The 23,891-nt window shown below is 36.1% G+C and overlaps 1 protein-coding gene across 1 annotated transcript in view; it reads right to left on the minus strand.

The window, feature by feature from the left end:
- CNTN3 (contactin 3) overlaps positions 1-23,891 on the minus strand; it is a 426,853-nt gene that overhangs the window by 22,293 nt on the left and 380,669 nt on the right. Inside the window, exons 14-20 of the mRNA XM_027863878.1 lie at positions 14,863-14,980; positions 13,319-13,477; positions 13,073-13,222; positions 9,372-9,442; positions 8,240-8,474; positions 7,785-7,900; positions 2,342-2,528 (exon numbers count right to left, since the gene is read on the minus strand). Of these exons, the coding sequence (XP_027719679.1) occupies positions 2,342-2,528; positions 7,785-7,900; positions 8,240-8,474; positions 9,372-9,442; positions 13,073-13,222; positions 13,319-13,477; positions 14,863-14,980 (1,036 nt within the window). The remainder of the gene's footprint in view (positions 1-2,341; positions 2,529-7,784; positions 7,901-8,239; positions 8,475-9,371; positions 9,443-13,072; positions 13,223-13,318; positions 13,478-14,862; positions 14,981-23,891) is intronic.

A 23,891-nucleotide genomic window follows, 5' to 3' on the forward strand; every position in this document is an offset into this window, starting at 1 on the left:
TTCCAGAGAAATCTGAATTCTATGATATTTTAAAAGAAAGTTGCTTTCTATTATTTTGAAACAGATACTTGATTGAACAGCTAATCAAGCCTGACAAGTAGGAGTCTCACTGGTCTTTTTAGGCAATTAGACAAGTCTGATTTATAGGGATTACACTAGTCATCTGCAAACTGACATGATAAAGTAATTAAAAGAGTAGGCCTTTAAACAGATTACGCATTTCCCCTGTAATCCAGCTTTCCCTGTGAATTTGGCAGCCAAATCAGTTTTCTATAGACACGGTAAGCAGCAAGGTCTAGCCTTGGGGTCAGGAGGTTCTGGCTCTGTCTGAGCCTCTGATACACATATATGTGCTGTGACCATCACTCCTCCCTACCCCAGGCAACTCTGAGATTATAAATATCGACAGGTTGCTAAACTATATCAATAGATGGAATTTCCACATCAGGAAGTTCTCTATACTAATGAAATCACAGGTCCAACCTCCTCTCCCCCTCAGTGAGCATAGTTTAGTAAGGTCAAAGATTGTGGATTTAATAGCCAAGCACTATTCTGGATTATGGTCGTAATTCTAACATTTAGACTAAGGTTTTCATATTATAAATGATAAACCCAACTATGCTGAAAAAATTATATTCATGTTGGTGCATATTAAGAAAAAATGTGCATTAATGGTTTCATAATATTGTTTTTAATTTTTATTTATTTATTTTTTTGGTGAGGCAATTGGGGTTAAGTGTCTTGCCTTACTACAGCTAGTAACTGTTATGTGTCTGAGGCTACATTTGAACTCATGTCCTCCTGACTCCAGGGCCAGTGCTCTATCCACTGCACCACCTAGATGCCCCAGTTTCATAATATTTTAAAGCAACAAAGTTGTATTTTTAAATATAGGGAAATGTAACATAATGTGCCATTGATGAAAATATAGATTAAAAGAGTAATCTCACATCTAGGCTCTCTCAGTCTGTGTATTTTTTAAAATGTGAATTACTTAATAATGAATAAAAACTTATCCAAGCACATACAGAGTTTTCATGGATGTTGTGCTGCAAGAATGAAAAATCTAGTACTTAGGCTGAATAACATTTGCTGGTGATATTTTCTTGGAAGAAAAACATTTTTCATCTGCCAAATGGTCAAATCAGGAGAATGTAATAAGATAGAAAAAGTAATCCACCATTTGTGTTTAATAGTAGTTTATCTGGAACATCTAAGTAAGACTCAAAAATCAAATAGTATTGATTTGCTTGTGGATTTATGATGATTAGGAAGCAACCTTCACACTGGTGATTCTGAGGTGTGTTTAAATTTCAATACATGATCATTTACAGATTACACAATTTGGTAGGAAACACTACTTTCTCTCGCTGGGGTTTTTATTTTGATTTCTGAGGGGGGAGAAGGTATTCATGCTGACCTATATTATTTGAAGATTCTTTCATTCAAGGCAATTAGCATCCCACTCAGGCAAGAGAGAGTTTGAAACAGCTGATACTTTTGGCTGAGCTGCTATTTTGAACTTCTTATAAAACATCAAGCCTGGAGAATTTAAAACATATTAACATCAATTAAATTGGTCATAAGATAATAGAGTGGAAAAGGGCCTGACAAACCACCTAGTCCAATCACCTAATTGTGTATATTTGTAGGTACATATAAATTCATATGCTTAAATATATATATACATATATATATAAAATATGCATATATATATGTTTGTTTATAAATGTGTATATATCTACAGGTATCCAGATGGATAGAACATAGATTATCTTTATAGGTCTAGAGATGATAGAAAGATAGATGAATAGATAAGATAGACAATAGATAGTTGAATAGGTAAGCTAGATAAATGGATAGACAGAGAAATAAGTAGATAGGTAAATAGATAGATAAATGAAAACTGAGGCCCTGAAAGGGCCTTATGTGACTTCTCCAAAGTCACACAGGTAATAAGGGTCGGGGTTAGGATTTGAATCCGGGTGCTCTGCCTCTCAAGCAAATTATATTTTTAGCTTCCTCTGTAAGTGAGTACAATGGATTTGTTCAGTTTAAAAGGCACTGGGGCTTCAGGGATTTCAATCCCATTTCCATGTATGGACTCCAGCCTAAGTGCTAAGATATTTTCCGTGAAAAAGGTCTTAGGCTCTGGGCCTTTTTCATACTAAATATCTTGGCACTTTTGTAGCAAGGAGCTGGGTTTTTGGATTTCACAAAATAATGGAAACAATAATTGATTTGGTCATCCCCAGTGACACATATGGTCTTCATTTTAAATTCAAATTTTGTACCATATGGGGCTCCTTCCTTTCCATTCAGAGAATCTGAAAATACCTACGCATTTTCTTTGTGGTTGCATTCACTGTAGCACTGAAAGGCCCCGTCCCAGCACTGTTGTATGCTCGGACAGCGGTATAATATACTAAGTTGCTCTGCAGACCCTGAAGTCTGGCCGATGTCTCATTCCCCATGACTTTTATTCTGTTGGAGGAGTCTTCTTTGCCTCCATTATTCCAGTACCGAATCTAAAAAGGGGTACAAAAAGTAATGCATTGATGTTGGTGCTATTCATGAAAGACCATCTAACACAAAAGTATGATTTTTCCTTGAGCGACCTTTGACACTGTATTTTATTTTAAAATGATAAAACTGCTAAGACAAGGCTTTTAGATAAATATTAAATGACCACAATCCTGAAACCTGACTTTCTCTGCAATTGTGTGACTGTGAAGATGAGATGTGCTACAGAAAATCATTTATAAAAGTCTATTCCCTTCTCAAATTTTAATAAAAAGATACTCTCATTCTCATAAAGATTTTATTGAGAAGAAAAAAGCAGTTGTTTGTATCTTCTTGGCAGCTAGTCTGCGGTAATATGGCAGTCTGTGTTGTTTTTTTTTCCTTCATTCATTTAATATCATTAGAGAACTGGACACAGTCAGAAAGGTCAGGGTTCAAATCTCATCTCCAAAGCCAAGTAGCTGTATAATCCTGGGAAAGTCAATTAACTTCTCTGAATGTCAGATTCCTCATTTGTAAAATAGATACAGTAATACTTGTAGTACCCATCTCACAGGGCATTTGGAGGAGTCGGTGCTATAAAATAAATCATTGACATTATATATGCCATCATTATTCATTTTTGAAAATCATACCCCCTATGCTTTCAAAATTGTGTAACCACAATCATGGATTTCTTTTTATATATACACATGTAAATACACATTGTCTTCCCTGATAAAATGTAATTTCCTTGAGCTCAAAGGCTATTTCATGAATGTGTTTTTATTCTAACACCTAACACACTTCCTGGCACATTGTAGGCAATTAATAAATGCTTATCAATTGGTTGATCAAGGCTATGTATGCTTACTAGGGACCAGTGTCTCTTCATGCATTCATCTTCTTTAGCCACTATTTTCATTTATTCATGTAGTATGAGATCTCAGAATTCATCATCAATAGTGAAAATCATTTGTCATAAAAATGTTGACAAATTGTTTCCATTTAGTTACCTGTTATGCTCTTTCCTGTTTCAACTGCAGATTCTTTGGGGATAATCTAGCTAAGTTGGGTTTCATGCTTTCTGAAGGCTTGATTTACCTACCATGAATTTTTAATTTTATTATAATTTTCCACCATCCTTTATAGAATTCAAAGCATTTTTTAATCTTTATATCACATACTCATATTGTTTTTGCCAAGTTAAGTAAAATCAAGTCAAGAAGCATTTATTAAGCACCTACTATATATTTCATGTGCTATAATCTTTCATTATCTAGCAATCTGGTTAATTTTTTAACTGTCAGTATTCCTATTATGGAAAGAAACCACCACCAACATTGGGCCTTGATGCAACCAGTGCCCAGACTGAATTACTATTCCTAGGATCACAGTTTGAGAGCCAGACCTTCAAGATGATCTAATATTGCTCCCTTCTTTTCCAGATGAGGAAATTTAGGCCTAGATTGGTCAAATGACTTGTCCAAAGTCACACATGCAGTAAGTGGTAAAGCCAACAATGATCCAGTTCTTCTGATTCCGTATCCAGCAGTATTTCCACTGACCCTCAAAATGTCTTTGAGAAGCAAAACTGTTAGCTATCCTTTTACCTTTCTTTTCTCTTGAGTTCAAGGGACACATTGTCCAAATTGTGCCTAAAGTCTATTGAAAGAAATCTATATTGACAGATTCCCAGGGAATCTAAATACCTCTTTATGTATGTTTTATCAAAAGTCATGAGAAGAAAAAGTATTTGGAAAAAGCAATAAGCAATGAATTAGTTTCTTACGACTTTTGAAATGCAACTCAGTAGTATAAACTAAGTAAATACTTTATTACTTTGCTAAAAGACTCTTTCCAGAACTTAATTTCTAAAACTATACTATAAAAATTTATTTAGCTAATATGAATTTACTTAAAACTTTATGTAATTCAAAGTACTAGCTGTTCCCCAGTCAATAAGATAACCTACTATTCCTTAACAAAAATAATAGATACCTGAAGTGCATCTAACTTGAAAATCTATGTTTCCCCTGTTCTATGAATCTCAGTTAAACAGTGTTTATTGTTCCTTTTGTGGGACAATGCTTAGCTAAAAATAATGTATCTGAAATTCCATTTCTTGTACTTTTCAAAAATTCCAGATCATGGAAATCTGCAATACCAGCTCTGTGGTGCATGCCCAGGCTTCCTTTCTTACAAGCTATGTCATCTTGATTATGTCATTTAACTCCTTGAGGTTCAATATCCTTACTTGCAAAATGGTCTATTTATACTAAATAAGGCCTAGGATTATTGCAACAGCTAAAAGCCCTCTGCAAACTGTGAAAAGTAGAATCGCATGAGCCATCGTTCTGATGATGCTCACTATGGCGTTTGCTGCAATCATCTACTCTTATCACACAGGTTCTATGGGAAAATAGATCATCCATTGACTCTGCATTGTATTTTTATCAAAAGGCGGATTATGAAAAATGTTAATCTTGGGAAAAAACTTAGAAAGGGGCTTTAGAATTTGTTTTCCATTTCATCCACAATGTAATTTGAACCACAACTCAAAAAAATGTTTAGCAATTTAATAGTCCTCTTCTGATGTATCTGCAAAGGGGAAAGAAAGTAGCTTGTTGAACAATTATGAAACAAATTCCATTAAAGTACACATTATAGTTCAGTTCACCCAATAACCTGAATTTCATTCAATTTTAGGCTTATTTATTTGAATTATTTGTATGACTGCCCAGGTATGCTACTATAGTTTATTTTTATCTACAATGATTAGTCTTGGGCAACTTTATCAGTGCTGGTAGGAAATTAGCTCTTTCCACTGAGGTCTGCCTTTGTTCTGAAAAGTACTCAAATGTTTGGTGATTTCTTAGTAACCATTAATATAACAGGAAACAAATATCATCGTTTTCCATGTATTTGACCCAGGGGGCCATCTATGTTCTCTTGTGACTTATTGCTCTGCTAGCCACACATGTTTTAAACTTACCTTTCTCTAAGCATTGGCTAAATTTATTAACATTTCTTGCAATGTATTAACCTTCAACCTTTTATCACAATGGCCAGGATTTTCCTGTTTTCCTATTTGTTTTTTTTACATCTGAAACTTAAGATAACTTAAAGACATTAACAAGAATGAATGTGAAATTGTCATGACAGACTCAGATTGTCTGACAAATGGCAAATAGATGTTAATGGCCAGGAATACAAGTCCTTCCATTTCTACTCCCTTCTCACAATGTAGAAGGGGCAAGAGAAGATTTGTGTCAGTCTGTCAGACTTTTCAGATAACACAAATTGCTGCCTCGAGAAATGAGCTCATCAACTCTTACTTTGTCAAATAGGAAAGAAAATTAGTCTGGATACTAATGATGATGTGTGTTACTCAGTATGTCACATGGCAAACCACCAGCCCTTACTGAGATGAGAGATAGGAAAGTTATTAAAATTTTTAAACCTACACCACAAACTGGGGAAAAACAGAATATCAGAAATGTAACTATGTTCATTGGCAATTGTATCAATTGCTTTGCCATTTCTTGCAGTTTAATTTCTAAATGATATAAGAATTGAGTGGTACTATAATTTCATCTGAATAGAATAGTGAGCTAAATGTCTTCTCCTTTTGTAAAAAAAATCATCTAGAGCTGTTTTCTTACTCCTAATTTTTATAAAGTTCCTATTAAATACATTTTCAGGATTATCTCTTCATAGTAATGTCTATTTGCCATTTTGAATTTATTTCAGCACATCTTTTCCTATTTAAACCTCTCAGTTCCTTAGATTTATATAACAGAGAGACATTGTGCATTCTAAATTACATGAAATTAATGAAATATCTCTCCCTCCCACTTCTCTTCTTTCTCGTCTCTTAACTTGAAGGTATATTCTCTCTCTCTCTCGTCCCTTGAAAAGTTCACCTAGTGTTACCCATTTAATTATATTTACTGCAATAACTCCAAATCTTTATCACTGGATCTGAGTTTTAGGCCTGTATTCCTAGTCACTTCTAAGACATAGCTATCATTGTTATCCAAGGATCCAATTTACCACCTCTGTAGCACACATAAGTTAACCACCTTCCCAACCCCCACCCCTACTCTGTCAACACTCACCCCATTCTGCACCCAGTCACTCAGTCTGGAAACTCTGCAGTCATCTTTGACTGCTCCATGTCCTTCATCACCCATTTCCAATTTGCTTTCAAGTCCTCTGGAATTTTTTTCTCTGAGTTTTCTATCTTCACCTGTCACCATGCTCATTCCTGCCACAATGCTTTCTATTTCACTAGGTTGCAATGCCCTTCAACTTCTCTCTGCTCCTTCCACTCATTCTTCTTTGTCTTCCAAAATCCAGTTCAAGTTCCATGAACCTTTTTCAAAATTCTCATTCTTATTATTGACCTTTAGCTCTTACCAAATACTTAGACACCCTCCTCCCATTAAACTACAGTAACTCCCTATTGACTCCAGGTTCAAACATAAAATCCTCCATAACCTGGCCCCTTTCCCCATCTTCAGCTCCTTTTCTACTCATCACGTGCTCTGCGACCCACTGACAGTAGTTTCCTTGCAGAAGAAACTCCATTTTCCAACTCCTGCCATTTTCATTGGCTTTTTCCCATGTCTGAATTTTCCTCCTTCTCATCCCTGCCTCCTGGATTCCTTGGCTTACTTTAAGTCTTAGCTAAAAACCCATTGTCTCCCTTAATTCTAGGTCCGTCCCTCTGCTGATTTCCTCCAATTTTTCCTGTATAGATCTAGTTTATATATACTTGTTTTAATGTTGTCTCCCTCATTATAAACTGTGAGCTCCCTGAGAACATGAACTGTCTTCTGCCTTTCTATGAATTCCTAGTGCTTGGTATACTGCCTGACACACAGTAGGTGCTTAATAAATATTTATTGAATGACTAGAATTAATTTGATTCTGCCTTATATTACCCTCTGTTTCACTTTTTTGTTCACACCCCCTCCCCCAAATTAAACTATAGGTTCCCTGGAGGCAGAGAGCTTGATTTATTCTTCTTTTATCTGTACCTAGGCCAGTGCCAAGAACATAGTAGGTTCTCAATATATATACATATTTGTTAAATTGAACTGAGGTCCCCCGGTGGTTTCTAAGTGTTGCTTATATGAGACAGTACCCTAGTTAGACATGCTCTAGTAATGAAATGTCAACATAAAATGTATGGTTATTCACAGTCATCAAACTGACATTAGCATTGTAAAATACATATATACATGATTCAGTGGTTTTGCATTAAAAGGGATTACCTCATAACCCAGTAATCGTCCACTGCTCATTTTCCAAGGAATGGCATCCCAGGAAACTTCGATTATTGATGATGAGAGGCTATTGGCCAAGACGTGAGATGGAGCTACTGTAGGTTCTGTGTTGGGACAATTGAAATTAAAATATATACATATATGTATTATATATATGTGTATATGTAGATACATACATACAAAGAGAGAGAGGCAGGCAGAGACAGAGGGAGACAGAGACACAGAGAGAGACAGAGACAAAGACAGAAAGAGATATGATTTTGGTAACTCTACAAAAAAAAATCCAGTGTTGTAGCTAATTTTTAAAAGATTATATAGAAATATTATAGCAACACAATTCAACCCAACAAATACTTGCTAAGCTTCTACTATATGTAAGGCAAAATATGCTGCTAAAATTATAAGCCCTGCTTTTCAAGTATAATCAAAATATAATTACCTACCTTCCTCAGCAGAGAAAACAGTTGTCACTGGGCTGAATGGCCCTTCGCCTTTGTTATTATATACACCAACTTTTACTTCATAGGGTGAAAAAGAAAGGATACTTTCATTCCTAAAGACATATCTCGGGGTATCAGGAGATGTAACCACTGTCTGGATCCATGTTGTAATACCAAGAGGTCTGAAGGCAACAACATAGCCAAAACCTTCTCCATTCTGTAATTCCTCAGGGACTGGCTGTATAAAGAAAAAGTGAAAAAGTCAGCCCCATTGAATCTTCTCTTCTCAAGTCTATATTATTATTGGTGGCATTTTATCTGAAAAATATTTATTTTTTTTTACAGAGGGAGAAGGGAGGTGCACCAAACTTTGTATAATTCAGCAAATAAAAGCTAGAAGCAAGACAGCTGCATTTCTAATTTCTTTTCTTCCAAACTTTGTGTTTATACGACATCAAACAATATGGATGACAAGTAAAAAATAACTTTGACGCAGATGTTTGAAAATTTCTGATTGTTTAGTATCTTGTAGACAAAAAAAAATAGCCAAATAATAAATAACTGATTTCTTGTGCTTCCCATTCATTAGCTGTTTTGGTAAATGTTTCCAAATCTGATTAAAGACTGAACATTTTGGTTGACTACAATTCAACTCATAAGCCAAGATTTCAAAAATAAAACAAAATTATATAAATGGTCTAATCACTGTCATTGAGCTGGCAGAAAGGAACCACAACACTAATATTAAAATAATTACTATGTATTTAGCAGAATTCATTGCTTTCAATGCTGAAACCTGGCTAAGTTGGAAATTCCTGTTGACAAGTGTAATTATTTGCTTCACCTTGCTACAACAATCTTTTGCTTATGCTTATTTATTACCCTGAAACCTTAAAAGAATGCCAACAATTCCCAAGCCTCCTAATATTCAAATGTACAGCTGAAATTCATACTGATTGCACACAAACACACAGTGCTGAAAGGAAGGCCAGGAATAGAACAAAACAGAAATCAAATGGAAGGATTGAGTAACACGCATTGCCTGGATAGGCTGGAGTTGTAATCTAGAGACAAGTTCCTACCATATCCCCCAAGCACAGAGCTGAGATAGACAGGCACTGTCAAAGTAACTTACATCCCAAGTTATAACCAGTTCCGACCGACTGCCACCTCCCCCACTTACTTCTGAAGGGGGTACTTCTGGAACTGTGGGGAAGACAAATATAGAAAAGCCAATATTTAAGCTTATTAACATCTATCTGAAGGAAAATTATTTTATATTCAACACTTATTTTTGAAGTAGTGTGATCACTGAAATACTTAGTGTGTAATATTTCTTTTCTGGATGTCTCTGAAGTAGCTGAAATCTTTGTGTAAAAGCAAATAAGGGACTGGAAAGGTCAGATGTGTGAGGAAAAATCACACACCTGATGCCATAAGGCTATATCTCCTCATGACATCAACAAATATGTATGTATTTTCAACAGCAGATTGATCAAAATAAAAATAAGAGCACAACAATTACAATCTAAAATTAGGAGGAGAAATTCAACCCTCTTGCTCTATGATAATGACAATTTAACACGCAGATAATCACTGTGATAATTATTTCAATAATGTCATTTTTTATAGGAATGAATGACATACACTAAGACCACACTCATCACAAGCAACAATGAAATCTCCTAATTTCACATTTATTTTGGGAATGCACTTCAACCTTGAAGTTATCCTTCATGATCCTACACATTCCACCTAAATACTCTATTGAAGTCAATCCTCTTGGTACCTTCTCCAAGGTTGAACATTGAATAATTAAAATTATTTAAACACATTCAGTGACATGAAAGGCAAAATTGTAAAGCAGATAGAGAACAAGACTTGTAATAAGGAAGACCTGGATTTAAGTCCTGCCTCTGACATATATTGGCTTTGTGTTCCTGGGCAAGTCACATAATGTGTCAGTGGCCCAGGAAACTCTTTAAGACTATAAGTGACAGATGAGTTGTCGATCTATATTGGTTCAGGGAGTCTCCACACTGAGAATCCTTCACACCTATGAAGTATAAATCCAGGAGAAAAACAAACAGTGATTGATATTATGGCTAAAGCATGAAAAATTTATACCAGATGTAACTCAAGCATTATCTTCATCTGACTTAATATTATGTAACCTGAAAATGTTGAGTCTGCATGTTCATTATTTCATTATCACATTTCTGTAAAGGGCTTTCTAAAATTGAAGGTTAGTATCAAGAATTGAGGAATTGAAATGAAGAAGTTTTATATTTGCTTCCAGTAATTAATCTTCTTAGGGATGATAGTAATTGTTTTTCAAAATTTTAAAACAGGAAGGACAAGCATAAGCTCACTTGAAATGGCTCAATTACATCAAAAGGGAAGAAAATGAGACCAAATAGAGTTTTCCCATGGGTTTTCTCAGATGCCATCAAGTCTAAATGTCTGCTATTCATGAAGATGGCATTTTCACTATCAACATCAAAATTACCCTGCAATAGCAGCAAACACATACTCGTTCAATATCAAGTAAAGACCATTCCTGATGGATCGAAATGTCAATATCTTCACATGGATTTTTTCCTTGTAAAAATGACATGTGGATAATTCTATCCATTGGAAAGATTATCTATATAAATAAATAGATCGGTTTTCAGGGCTAAGGAACCTGCAGCCTCAAGGCCACATGTGGCCTTCCGAGTCCAAGTTTTACAGAACAAATATTTTTATTAAGTGGATTTGTTCTGTGAAGTTTGGATTCAGTCAAAGGCTGCACTCGAGGACCTAGAGGGCTACATGTGGCCTTGAGGCCACAGGTTCCCCGCCCCTGATAGGTATTGGGAATAACTGCATTTGAAAAGCAATTCAGAAATTCTGAAGTGAGGCCAAATCCCTGATGATCCTTTCAGTCAAAAACATTTCAGTCAAAAATACAAGAAAGTAATATGTGCCCACCATTGTGATAAGTGTTGGGAATACAAAGAAGCACAAAATGGGCGCTGTCCTCAAGGAACTCATTTTGTTTGGGGAAATGACCTAAGTATACTTTAGGAACTTTTTCAACTTAGTGGAAAATGGACTAGAGTAGGGAGAGACTTGAGGCAGAAAGAACAATTAGACGAATACTACAATAATCTAGGTATGAGACGATTATAACCTGAACTGGGGTGGTGGCTATGTGAATGGTGAGAAGGTGGACATGTATAATAGCTATAAGAGGTAACATTTATATAGTGCTTACAATGTACCAAGCACTGGTTTACAATTATTATCTCATTTGATTGTTTTCTCATTCTTCTCTCTCATAACAATAACAGTACTATTTACATAGCACTTCAATGTTTGCAAAGAGGTTTATAAACACCTCATTTTAGCCTCCCAACAACTCTAGGAAGTGCTATAACCACCCCCTTTTTACACATGAGGAAAATGAGGCAAAGAAAGGTTAAGCGACTTGCCTACGGTCACATAGCTAGTTAGTGTCTGAAGCTAGATTTGAACTCAGGTCTTCCAGACATTAGGCCTGGTGCTCTATCCACTGCACCATCTTAAGCTGCATATATGATCAATATTGTGAAGGTAGAAACCATAAGATTTAGCAACAGATTAAACGTGATGTGAGAGCACAGAGCTGAGGATGTTATTGAAGTTGTGAGCATGGGTGAGTGGGTGTATGGTAAGGAAGTTTGGAGAGAGTTTAGGATAGAAGATAATCAGTTTAATGTTGAACATGTTGCATTTGAGAAGACTTTGGGACATCTAGCTTGGGAAGTCCAAAAGACAGTTGGTGATATGTAACTATAACTCAGGATGGAGACTCTGGTTGAGGATACAGATTTAAGAATCACATCCATAGAGATTCTAACCCATGAGAGAAATGCGAACACCAAACTAGAAGGTAGAAAGGGAAGATATTAGCAAGCCCAGGACAGACTCTTGGGGGACATCCATAGTTAGTAAGTATGATATGGATGAAGGTCCATCAAAGGAGACCGTGGAGCAGACAGACAGGTAGGAGAAGAACCAGGAGAAAGCAATGTCATGAAATCCTAGAGAGGAGAGAGTACCCAGGAGAACATGGCCAGTTGTGTCAAATGGTCAAGTAAAGTAATTATTGAAAAAAAAAGTCTTTAGATGTGGCCATTTAGATAGCACTGGTAACTTTGGAGAGATCTTTTTCAGTTAACTGATGGCATCAGAAACCAGATTATAGAAGGTTTTAAAGAAAGTAAGAGGAAATGCATAAAAGGAGAAGCACCTGATGTAGACGGTTACCTCAAAGACTCTGGCCAGGAAGATGGAGGGGAAAGGGGAGAGATCTGGGACAACATAGTGGATATGGTTGGATCAAGGTAATGTTTTTTCTTTTTTTTTTTCTTTAAGAATGGGGAGACATTGGTTTACTTGTAGGCGACAGAAAAGCAGGTGATAGTAAGAAATTGAAGATTGGAGTAAGATAGTAGAGATGATAGAGGGGACCTTCTCCTGCAGAAGACAGAGGGGGATGAGACTCATGCAAAGGGTTGTCCTTAGCAAAGAGAAGAGCCACAACTCCATAGAAGAGAAGGCAGTAGGAGTTTAGCTCTTAGTGATATGTGAGATAGAGGAGAGAAGAAGGAGTTCTTGGAAAAATGACCCTCTTTTTTTGGGGGGGGTTGGGTAAGGCATGAAACAAGGTCTTCAGCTGTCACCATGGGGGAAGGTTTGCCATATTCTATGATCCTACAAATGAACATTTACATAGATTCAGAACTCAAAAGCTATTAACTTCTTACAAAGCAATCCTGACCTCCCCCCCAAAAACCAAAAACCACTAACCTGCCTCTTCAGTTCTTACTTTTTCTGAGGGCAAACTTGGTTCCCCACCTCCAATTTTGTTATTGGCTACAACACGGAATTCATATTCCACCCAAGGATTTAAGTCCACCACTGTGGCTGTGAATGTTTTTCCATCGATGATATCAGGCACTATAAAATAATGTGTTGAGAACTAAGAATCTTCACTCTTTAAAAGGAGAGTTCAAAATACAGATCAATGGTCAGAATTTCTTTTTGCCTTGTTACCTGTTGTGACTATTTGCCAGCCCACTGAGAAAGGTGTCCGAGCTTGAATGACATATGATGTGACCGGACTATGGTTGTCCGTACCTTCTTTCCAGGACAGTTGGGCTGTGGTGTCTGTTATTTCATCTACCTTCACACTTTCTGGTGGCCCAGGAGAGCCTAGCCAAGACAAACAAAATAAGGAATTTTGTAGTATATGTAAAGGAATTCACTCTTGGAAGCCAACAAACAAGATTTTCATCTACTGGTCAGGGGATGAAATAGATGTGCTAATCTCTTCAGACACCTTTGTGCACATGAGTGCTAACTCTGTGAGAAAAGTTAAAGTCTAATATAAAAGAAAACAACACATAAGAGAACCCCTTGAATACCTCCAACAGATTCCAATTTCTCCAGCTCTTAGGGAAAAAGTCATTTGACTGGGAATAAAAACACCACTATTTCTTTTAACATGGACAGAAAATCGGTCTGTTGTTTGAAAAGTATGAAATCCAGTTGGGAGGCAGTCATTCTGAGACTATAACAGAAAGTGATTACAGATGCCACATTCTTTCAGAGACCTTTGTGCAGCAGGATCTTTGTACCTCTCCAAATTTGATATCTTTTATTTCAGGCCCAGCATCCTCTAGTAATCTACTAATGCATCTCTGTAGTCCACCAATTTGTTATCTAAAGCTGTTTTACCCTAGGATATACTGGGGCAATTTTTCAGCACAGCAGCAAATCAGCACTGGAGAGCAGTGAGGTCTGTTTCCTATAGCAGACTGTAGAAAATCCTGATTCTTTTGGGGTGTATTAAAAAAAAACACACAAACACATTTCCATCACATCTCTGAGCCAATGGAATATGTAAAAACACATCAACTTAGGTTGTGACTGTGGAATATCAATTAAAGTGTGAAAGTACATATATATAAAGATTTTTATTTCTTTAAATTAGTACCTGTCCTCTGATGATGTAACAACATCATAATAGACTGGCATTAGATCTAAGTCAGGACAAATTCATACGTTCAATTAGTTAAGTAGTTAATCAGTATTTATAATGGAATGGAAGGAAAGAGAGGAAGGGAATAAGCATGTATTATATGCCTCACTCTGTGCCAAGCACTGTGCTAAGTGCTTTACAAATATAACAATCATAATAATCTTGGGAGGTAGGTGCTATTAGGATCCCCATTTTACAGTTGGGGAAATTGAGTCAGACAGCAGTAAAGAGACTTGTGCAGGATCACACAGCTATTGAATGTTTGAGGCCATATTCGAACTCAGATCTTCCTGACACCGGGCCCAGTGCTCTACTCATTACACCACTCGTCTGTTAAGCACTCACTATGTGTCAGAGGCATGGGGAATATATAGAATTTGCCCTCAAGTAGCTCTTAGTCTGAAAGGTGAGAAAGCGTGTAAATAGCTAAAAACACATGAGATATAGTCAAAATAAATCAGAGGCAAACAGAGCAAATATATCATACCATTACTGTTTTCTATTCACTTAGAGATGATCACTTACAGGTATAGAAAAGGCAGCGACTAACATTTACCTCTTACTATCAGCTCTGCTGCAGATGAAACACTGTCTACTTCTGTTTGCACCATACAAACATATTTCCCACTATGTTTCAGCTGAATGTTCCGAATCATCAAATCACCTGAAGAACTCTGTTGAATAAACAGATAATGAACATCCTTGTTTGAAAGCATAAATGACTCAGCAATGATTGAAACATTTCATTAGCAGGAAACAAGATCTTGTGGCCCAGAATTACTCAAATTAAATACACAGTCAAATCAAATTTTAAAAATACAGAATTTTTATAAGCCAACCAACCAACAATCATACTCAGATATTTAAATGATTTAAAAAATAAAAACCAAGATTTTGAAAGGGACCTCTTTTAATGTTTACTATGGTTACGTTGAAATGAGTTGATTTCTGAAATTCATGTAGGGTAGAGGATCTAAATTTGATTAGAGCAGCATGACTTCCAATGTTATTTGAATGTTTTCTACAGTAATCCTAGGAGCATTACTGTGTGTGGCTATGACAGAGTATGGTGTAGGGCTCTTGTTTTAAGGGGATGGACTTTACCTTCTTGTATTTAATGATAAAACCATCCTATTCAGAATGAACCCATCAGATTGCTTCAAGAAACTTTAATTTGTTTTGGACCTTCCTTCCCTTCCCATTACATTATTTTGTCCCAACAGAAATTTTGTTTTTCAAATTTATTTTTAAAAAAGAGATTTGAATCTTATGTTTCCTTTTTGTCAATTATAATGGTACACCTTATTTCATTTGCTCCTCTCTACTGGATCAACTTTTTAACTTTTTTCTAGCTCAACACTTTTCAAATCACTTGATCGCTGAAAGTAAAGCATTTGTTTATCTGCCGGGTAATGATGCAGTACTACTTGGGGATTGCCACACAAGATTCACTTAACCAAAATAAAAATAATAATAATAATGGAGCTTAAAGCCAGACTAAACCACATCTATAGAATTTAGGGAGAGTCTGTGTCAAACTAGTAAGAAGAAACTTTTAAAACTCAAAAGAAACTATCAATAAATACATTTAATGTCACTGTTCAGTACCAACTAAAGGATCAAGCTCTCTAAAATCTCATGTTCTTTCATTTTTTATAATTAGTTTTGAATATGATTCAAGTTTTTTTAAGAGGTAAAATAATGTTTGCATAAGCTGGCTAATTGCAAGTTAATTTCATGAAGCAGAATGGCATGAATTAAATAAAATAATTCAGAAATTAGAGGGGTTGGAATTTTGGAAGTGGAAAAAACAAGAGTCCTTTGAGAATCATCTCAAATGAAAAGATCTGTGAAATAGCATGAGATGGAAAGTAATGTCTATGTTATTAATTCCACATGTACCACATGTGCATTGTGCATGGGATACTGTGCCCATCTCTTCCCCTCACATTCATCACCTCATGGTCCACCTTGTAGTAATTCACCATTCTACATTTAACCTAGACTGGTCCTCTAACCACCTACCTGCAAGTATGGAACTTAAGACCTTTTTTATTTGGTCAGAGCTTTCGTAGTTTGCCTACTGGAGTTTGCCAATTACCAACTGCTCACTGGCAATTGGAAAGCCTGGGATTACCTCCAAATCACAATGAGGAATGAGAGTAGGATTAGAGAGGAAGAGGGCAGTGCAAGATGTTCACGGATCAGACCGAGTTACTAAAAGAACAAAAGAAATGAATGAGTGAGACAAGAAGAGCGCACTAGTTTCATTCTCTGTGGAGAAGTCATGGAAAACCACATTCAAAAATTTCTTCCACGGATGAGGAACTGAGGGACCTGCACTGGTTGGAGAAGGAGTCACACTAATGAAGTAGCATATCCATGAGTTTGCCAAGTGTACTTTTCAATCTTAGATTTTCAATATCAGTCATCCAAGACACATTTAGCAACCAGTTGCTAAGTGTCAAGAGAAAAAGACAAAAATCAAGCAGAGCGGTCCCTGGCCTCAGGGAGCATATGCCCTCATTCTATCAAGAATAGGTAAATGATATTTCCTTACAAAGGTACATATTATTTCCCAAGTAGGTAAGGGAGGGATACTAGCAGCTGGGGCTATGGGTCAGAAAAGGTCTCAGGTAGGAAGTGGCAAGTTTTATTAGAATAAGATTTTTGCTTTCAAACTTGTATATTGTAGTTTTATGCAACATCGAGAAACTAGGAGGCAGCATGGTGTAGTGAGTAGAGAGATGATACTAGAATTATGAAGACCTAGTTTCTAGTCCAGCCTCGGACACACAGTGTCTGTGTGACACCGAAGAAATTACTTAATTTCTCACTCACAGACTGTCAGTTGTTGTAGCCAGTACTGACTGGCATTGGTAGAGGAAATTTCCTCCCTAGGGACTGATCCTAAAATGAAAGAATTGCTACCTATCTTTATCCCCATATTCAAATGATTCCAAGATCTGAGTGTGAATATTCCCATCAATGATTGAGGCTACAACCTATCTGTGCCAATCGGACTCATGCAATTCTCATTACCACATTCCCATTAGTTTTCTACAGGGAAGCCTGTGTGGTATTGGTCCAATGTGCTGGATGCTTTACTTTTTCTTGACACTGCAAAAATATCAGTGGAGTACAAGGGCTTTTCCAGTGCTGATGCTTTGCATGTGAATAACTCATCTTTAATATATATTTTTTATCTTATGTTTTGACTCTTGTCAAAGTTCCCTCCTAAGACTTTAGGGAATTAATGGGGATGAAATTTGATGCAGACTGACACAGCCATTACTCTAATTCTGTAGCTCCTTATTTTTCATATGTTGCAGCCCCACTACAACCACTCTCTATCTGTCCATCACTCTCTGAATGATATTCATATTTAATTTTTTGGATATTGGAGAGTTAATGAGCAACAGTCATAGAACAGCTAGCAGAGTATTAGTTTTCAAAAGACGGGCCTTTGTTCAAGTGAAAAGTTTGGGGCCATTAAAGGAACATTACATTTTCTTGAAGGGAATTCAGCCCCCTTTTCTGCTTAATTCTGGGCCCAACTTTTTGTCTATTGCTTCATTTCTCTGATATACACACACACACACATAGATAGATATGTATGTGTCCATAAAGTAAAAATAGATGCCTTACATATTTGCATTCACATATATGTAGATGATATGAGAGATATTACAAATATATATTTATGCAAAAAATATGTAATATATAAAAATAAGTATATATAAACATATTATATATGTGCCTACATAGAATCATGGTCTCCTTTGTTGGGTCTTCATCTAAAAGTAGGCATCTAAAAGAAGCCTACTAATGATGGGTGACCCCCAGGGCTCTGCCCTGAGCCTGCTTCTCTTCCTTCTCTGTTTTATTTCATTTGGTAATCTCACAAGTGCCCATGTATTCAATAATAAGTTCTACACTGATGATTCTCTATCTACTTATCTTTTCCTAACCTCTATATTCAAATATCCCAAACTGGATATCTTATTCATAACTTAAACTCAACATATCCAAACCTGAATTGAAAATTATCTTTCCCTCTAAAAACCTCTCCTCCTCTGAACTTCCCTATTATTGTCAAAAGCACAACCATCCTTCCAGTGACCTGGGCTTACAACTAGGTGTTTTCCCTAACTCGCCACTTTCTCCAATCCTCCATAATCCATTCTATTGCCATGAACTATTGATTTTACCTAAACAGATCTCTTGTCTATTTCCCCTTCTTTCCCCAATATTTGTCATTATCACCCTTTTCTACTCCCTTATCACCTCACACACCAACCACTACATTACCCTTTTGGTTGGTCTTTCTCCTTAAAGCCTTTTGCCTCTCTAGTACATTCTCTACTCAGTTATCAAATTACCCTTCCTAAAGCACAGATTGGACAATTTTTATCCCTTTTATTCAATAATCTTCACTGGCTCCCGATTACCCTTGGGATGAAATAGAAAATCTTTTGTTTGGTGTTCAAAGCCTGCCCTTCATAAGCTAGGACTGTCCAGTCTTCTTACACCTTACCTATATTACCCACTCTGCAACCCACGACACTGGCCTCCTCACTGTTTCACAAATAAGACATTCTATCTCCCAATTCTGAGCAGGTTCACTGGCTACTCTCAATGTCTGGAGTTCTTTCCTTTTTCATCACCATCTCCTGGCCTCCTCTTCGGCTTTTTTCAAGTCACAACTTCTATAAGAAGCTTTTTCTGATTCCCCCTAGAGCTAGGCTTTTCAAATTGATCATGTATATAGCTTGCTTGTATGTCACTATTTTCCCCATTAGACTATTAGCTCCTTGAGAGCATGGCCTGTCTTTTTGTCTTTCTTTTTATATCCAGTGCTTAACACACTGTCTGGCATATAGTGAGTGCTTAATAAATGCTTGTTGACTTGAAATGATCTATAACATATATGTATATGCATACATACACACATATCTGAGAAATACTACAAACTAACCAGTTGAAATGAGAATTAAATATATACACATGCATATAGATGCAAATGTATACATATACATATGTATATGTTTAGTTTTGATGATAAAATAGAATGCAGATATAAGAAATCTTACAGTCACAAATTACATACTTTAATAAATAAGTTTAATTAATTCTTCCAATGAACTTAACAAATACTTGATTAATCGCCAAGTGGAGATATATGGAAACTTAGGGTCATATCTGGTTGGAATATGAACTGGTTTTGAATGTAAATTTATTTGCAAACTATTACTGTGATGAATAATGGAAGAATATAAGCAATATCTCTACAAAAAATTGGGAGAAGCCATGGAGGTAAAAATCAGAAAGCTTGGTGGAAGGCCTAGCTAAACAAAATTATCTCTAGGGCATCTAACTATGAAAATGGAAGGATAAAAACTTAATAGAATAATGACAGAAATGATTTGCAACAGTTTTTTTTTTAAACAAACACCTTTTACTACCAAGGAAAATGGAATCATTATATTTAGACCCTAACATCAGAGTTTCAGAGTAGGGCAGTTAGGTGGTACAGTGAATAGAGTGCTGGGCCTGAAATTAGGAAGATTCATCTTCAGGAGTTCAAATCTGGCCTCAGACACTTACTAGCTGTGTGACTCTGGCCAAGTCACTTAACACTATTTGCCTCAGTTCCTCATCTGTAAAATGAGCTGGCGATGGAAATGGCAACCCACTCCAGTATTTTTGCCAAGAAAACCATGGGGTCATGAAAAGTTGGAAACAACTGTTCAACAACAAAAATGTCAGAATTCTGGTTGTGCTTACAGATGAATTAAAAATGGTACAAAACAGAATCCAGACGGTAAAGCAGTTGGGTGAGACCAAGTTTTCAAAGAGACGATTTACACTGGAGATGACAACATAATTGTGAGGGCACTGAAGAACTAATTCACAAGCTTGCTGAAAAAGTGCCCAAGATCTAAGGCCACCAATACCTTGAACCAGCACTGTGTGCACTGATGGGAGAAGAACCCACACCCGTGAAGTTGGAAGTTCACCAGTGTAGCAAGTGTATTCTGTTATGTTAGATTTTCAGCATTCAATAATCAATCAACAATCATTTACTCTACTCTGTGATAGGCACTGGAGAGACAAGGACAAAAAAGAAACTTTCCCTGGCTTCAAGGAGTACATATTCACGCTATTTAGTAAGTAGTATATATTTATTAATTTGTACAAAAAAATATGACCAAGAGAACATGAACAACTCTCAACACAACGTTTACCACCTCCTCCATAGTCTCATCAACTGACTTGTAAGCATGGAGACAACTCTGCCACAGCACCACACCGTCCCGACTGGTAACTGCTTCTCCCAGTGCCCTATTTCAGGAAAGTCCCAATCCCCCCCACTTCTCTTCACTCTCCACCCTCTAATCATCTCTTCCTCATACCCGCACACTCCATCGCCACTCTGAAACATTGAAGAATCTCATGTATGAAGTATATTAGCTCTCAAAATATTAGAACAGTCACTTACACTTGAAAAATTACGTGCTAAAGGGTGACTTTATCAATTGTGATATCTGGACCACCTGTAGAAATTGTCTACACACACACACACACACACACACACACACACACACACACACACGCACAGTAGGGTTTGTCCAAGTGCCATGACACAGCAGTCAAATAGGGTAACTGCAGACATATATTTTTAATAACTCTAATTACACAAACTTTCAAGATGAGTTGTTTGTAAATTAATCTTCTATCAAATTTAACCTTTTCCTTTTTTTCAAAGGTTTCTTATTTTTAAAGGAATTTATCCTCAAAGAAAAATTTTCAGTACTGTCTGACCTTTGGAAGGTTTTCTAGTCTTCTCACCTTGACATATACTGGAGGCAGATTATTGTTTCTAGAGGTTTGGTTTTTATATTTATTTCCAGTGAAGTTGAGCAGTTTTACTATCAAATACCATCAAGGAAAGTATTTCTAGGGGGGAAGTTTTTATTTCTCCCTCTCCTTATTGATTTCTTTGAAAATGAGTAGTCAGGTAAAGAAGACATATAAAGAGCTTTTCTTTTATAGGATAGGAACTGTATCTGTATATTAACATTAAAAGTTTTATAAAAAATAACTTTGAACTTATAACTCAGACATGTTTATCAACTATTAACTTATAAATTACTTAATTTTGACACATTACAGCATTCTATCAATGTACCAGAACCATTCTCAGTCACTTCTTCAGGTTTTCATCAAGAAAAAAAAAGAGGAGGAAGAAGAGGAGGAAGAAGAGGAAGAGGAAAAGAAAAAGAAGAAAAGAAGGAGGAAGGGTAGGAAGAGGAGAAAAAAGAGGAGGACGAGGAAGAAGAAAAGAAGAAATAACAATGGACATTAACAAAGTATTTCAGTTTGCAAATTGCTTTACATACAACACCTTGTTTGAACCTTTCAACAAGACTATTGCAGGTATTATTATTATTATCATCATTTACTAGACAAGTAAACTGAGGCCTAGAGAAGCCCAACATCTTGTCCATTGTCGGACATCTTTAAAGTGCTAGAATAGGAACTCGTGTCTGGTTCAGGCTTCATGCTTTCAGGCCCCTTCTTCAACCACACAAAGTTGCCTTTCTACCACAAGGTTTCTAAGCCCTCGGGAAAAGAGAATGTGATGAGGGTGGGGTACAGAATAAATGGGAATATAAAGTTAACAAAGTTATAAAACAATGGTATAGGAGAGCTTACATGTGATAAGGAAGTATATGATCAGTTCATAAATCAAAGTATGGACAATAAGCCCTATTACTTTAGGGTAGGAGCGATCAACATAGGTGAGGATGGTCAATGAAACAAAGTCCTGCATTCTGATAATCTGCAATATCTTTAGAAGAATGCAATCTCTTTGAAGTAAGGGACTCTGCCCTTTTGCATCTTCACATGCCTAGTGCCTAGTATAATGTCATGGATGTCAGTTAATAAATGTCTGCTCAATCAAGCAAGTCATTATGATAAACTCATCACTATCATATCTTGTCTGTATGACCCTCTTAACATTCTAGGTCTCTCTTTCAAAAATAAGTTGCAGAGAAACTGACAAACTGCATCGATTGGTAAATGGAATTTCTTCATCCAGAAGTTCTCTATATTAAAACACAGGTCCAGTCCCTTTTCCTATAATCATCAAAATAGGGAGCTAGAAGGAATTCCAGAAATTACCTTCTCTTGAAAGATCTGTCTGAATATATCTCAGATATTTCCAGATAAGCAAATTTTATACTAGCCTGGTGATTTTTATTTAAAAGGGAAAGATTTCATTAACAAAATCATACCCCAATAAAAATATAATTTATTCTTACTCCATCCTGGAATCTATGAAGGTTTTCATTTGAAACTTAATAGTTTCAGTTTCCAACCATTTAAAAAATTCTGACTTTTGGAATTAATGTTTCATTTCTTTAAAATTGTTTAGGATTTGACACTTCTATGGCTAGTCATAACTGTTATTCTTTTAAACAACACTTATATGCAAAGAATCTGGCACGTGCAAACAAATTCATAAGGCCTATCATCTTTGAAATGTTAAGAGAATTATCATCTCTACCTATAATGATACAGAACTGTGATCTATATTATCTTTGGACTAGTTTTCCCTGTGATTTTTTTAAATGAAGATTTAAAATTGAGATGTAATTGAAAGGTTCTTTATGTTCATAAGTAAAAAATATTTCAAATGATCTATTTATGTGAAAATAATCAAATAGATTATTCCTAATTATATGGATACTAAAGAATGCTGTGATAGGTACCTTATACTGGAAAATTATAGCTTCAAAATCAATGTTGGAAGAAGAAAGCTTCTGAAGGAGGAAATGCCAATCCAATATAAACCTTTAAAATGACAAATTATGAGCAAAAACATGTCCTTTAGTAAGGATTCTGAGTGGAAATGCTTCTGGTGGACTGTCAAAAGAACAATTTTCTAGCTCAAAAAAAAAGTACTTTGTTTGCTGTTCAGGTAGCAAGGTTGAATGGGTGGTTCTTTTTCCTTTTTATCACTGTAAACACCATATTATCGTCTGGCTTCCAATATTCATCATGCAACATTTCACCTCATTGCCTCTAAACCTTGACATCCCACGTCAATCATTTCCAGATGCCCTGGAAGTAGCTGGAACAGCACAGTATTTCAGCACTACAGTTCATGATATCAGCTGCCAAGGTTCAATCAATCAATCAACAAGCTTTTATTAAACACTTACTATGTGCCAGGCATTGAGGTAAGTGTGTTGAGGCTACAAAGAAAAAGGCACCTAGAATCAGCAAACAGATGCAGTCTCACAACTGCATCTTGGGCTACCTCCAATGAAATCTTTCCTAAGAGTGATAATGAAAGGCAGTAACAACTTCACCTTTATCAAAACCCATGAAGTTGACAGAAGGAAGAGAAATAATTGGCAGTCACTGAAGCAAGGTTTTAGTATTGAAAGCAATTTTTAATGTTTTCTAATGATAATGCTGAGCATTTATATAGTGATTTAAGGTTTATGAAGCACTTAACATATGTTATCTGATTTGATTCTTACAACCACCCAATCAGGTAGGTATTATTAT

Source organism: Vombatus ursinus, unplaced genomic scaffold (assembly GCF_900497805.2).
Source record: "Vombatus ursinus unplaced genomic scaffold, bare-nosed wombat genome assembly UNPS02014773.1, whole genome shotgun sequence".
Lineage (NCBI taxonomy): Eukaryota > Metazoa > Chordata > Mammalia > Diprotodontia > Vombatidae > Vombatus > Vombatus ursinus.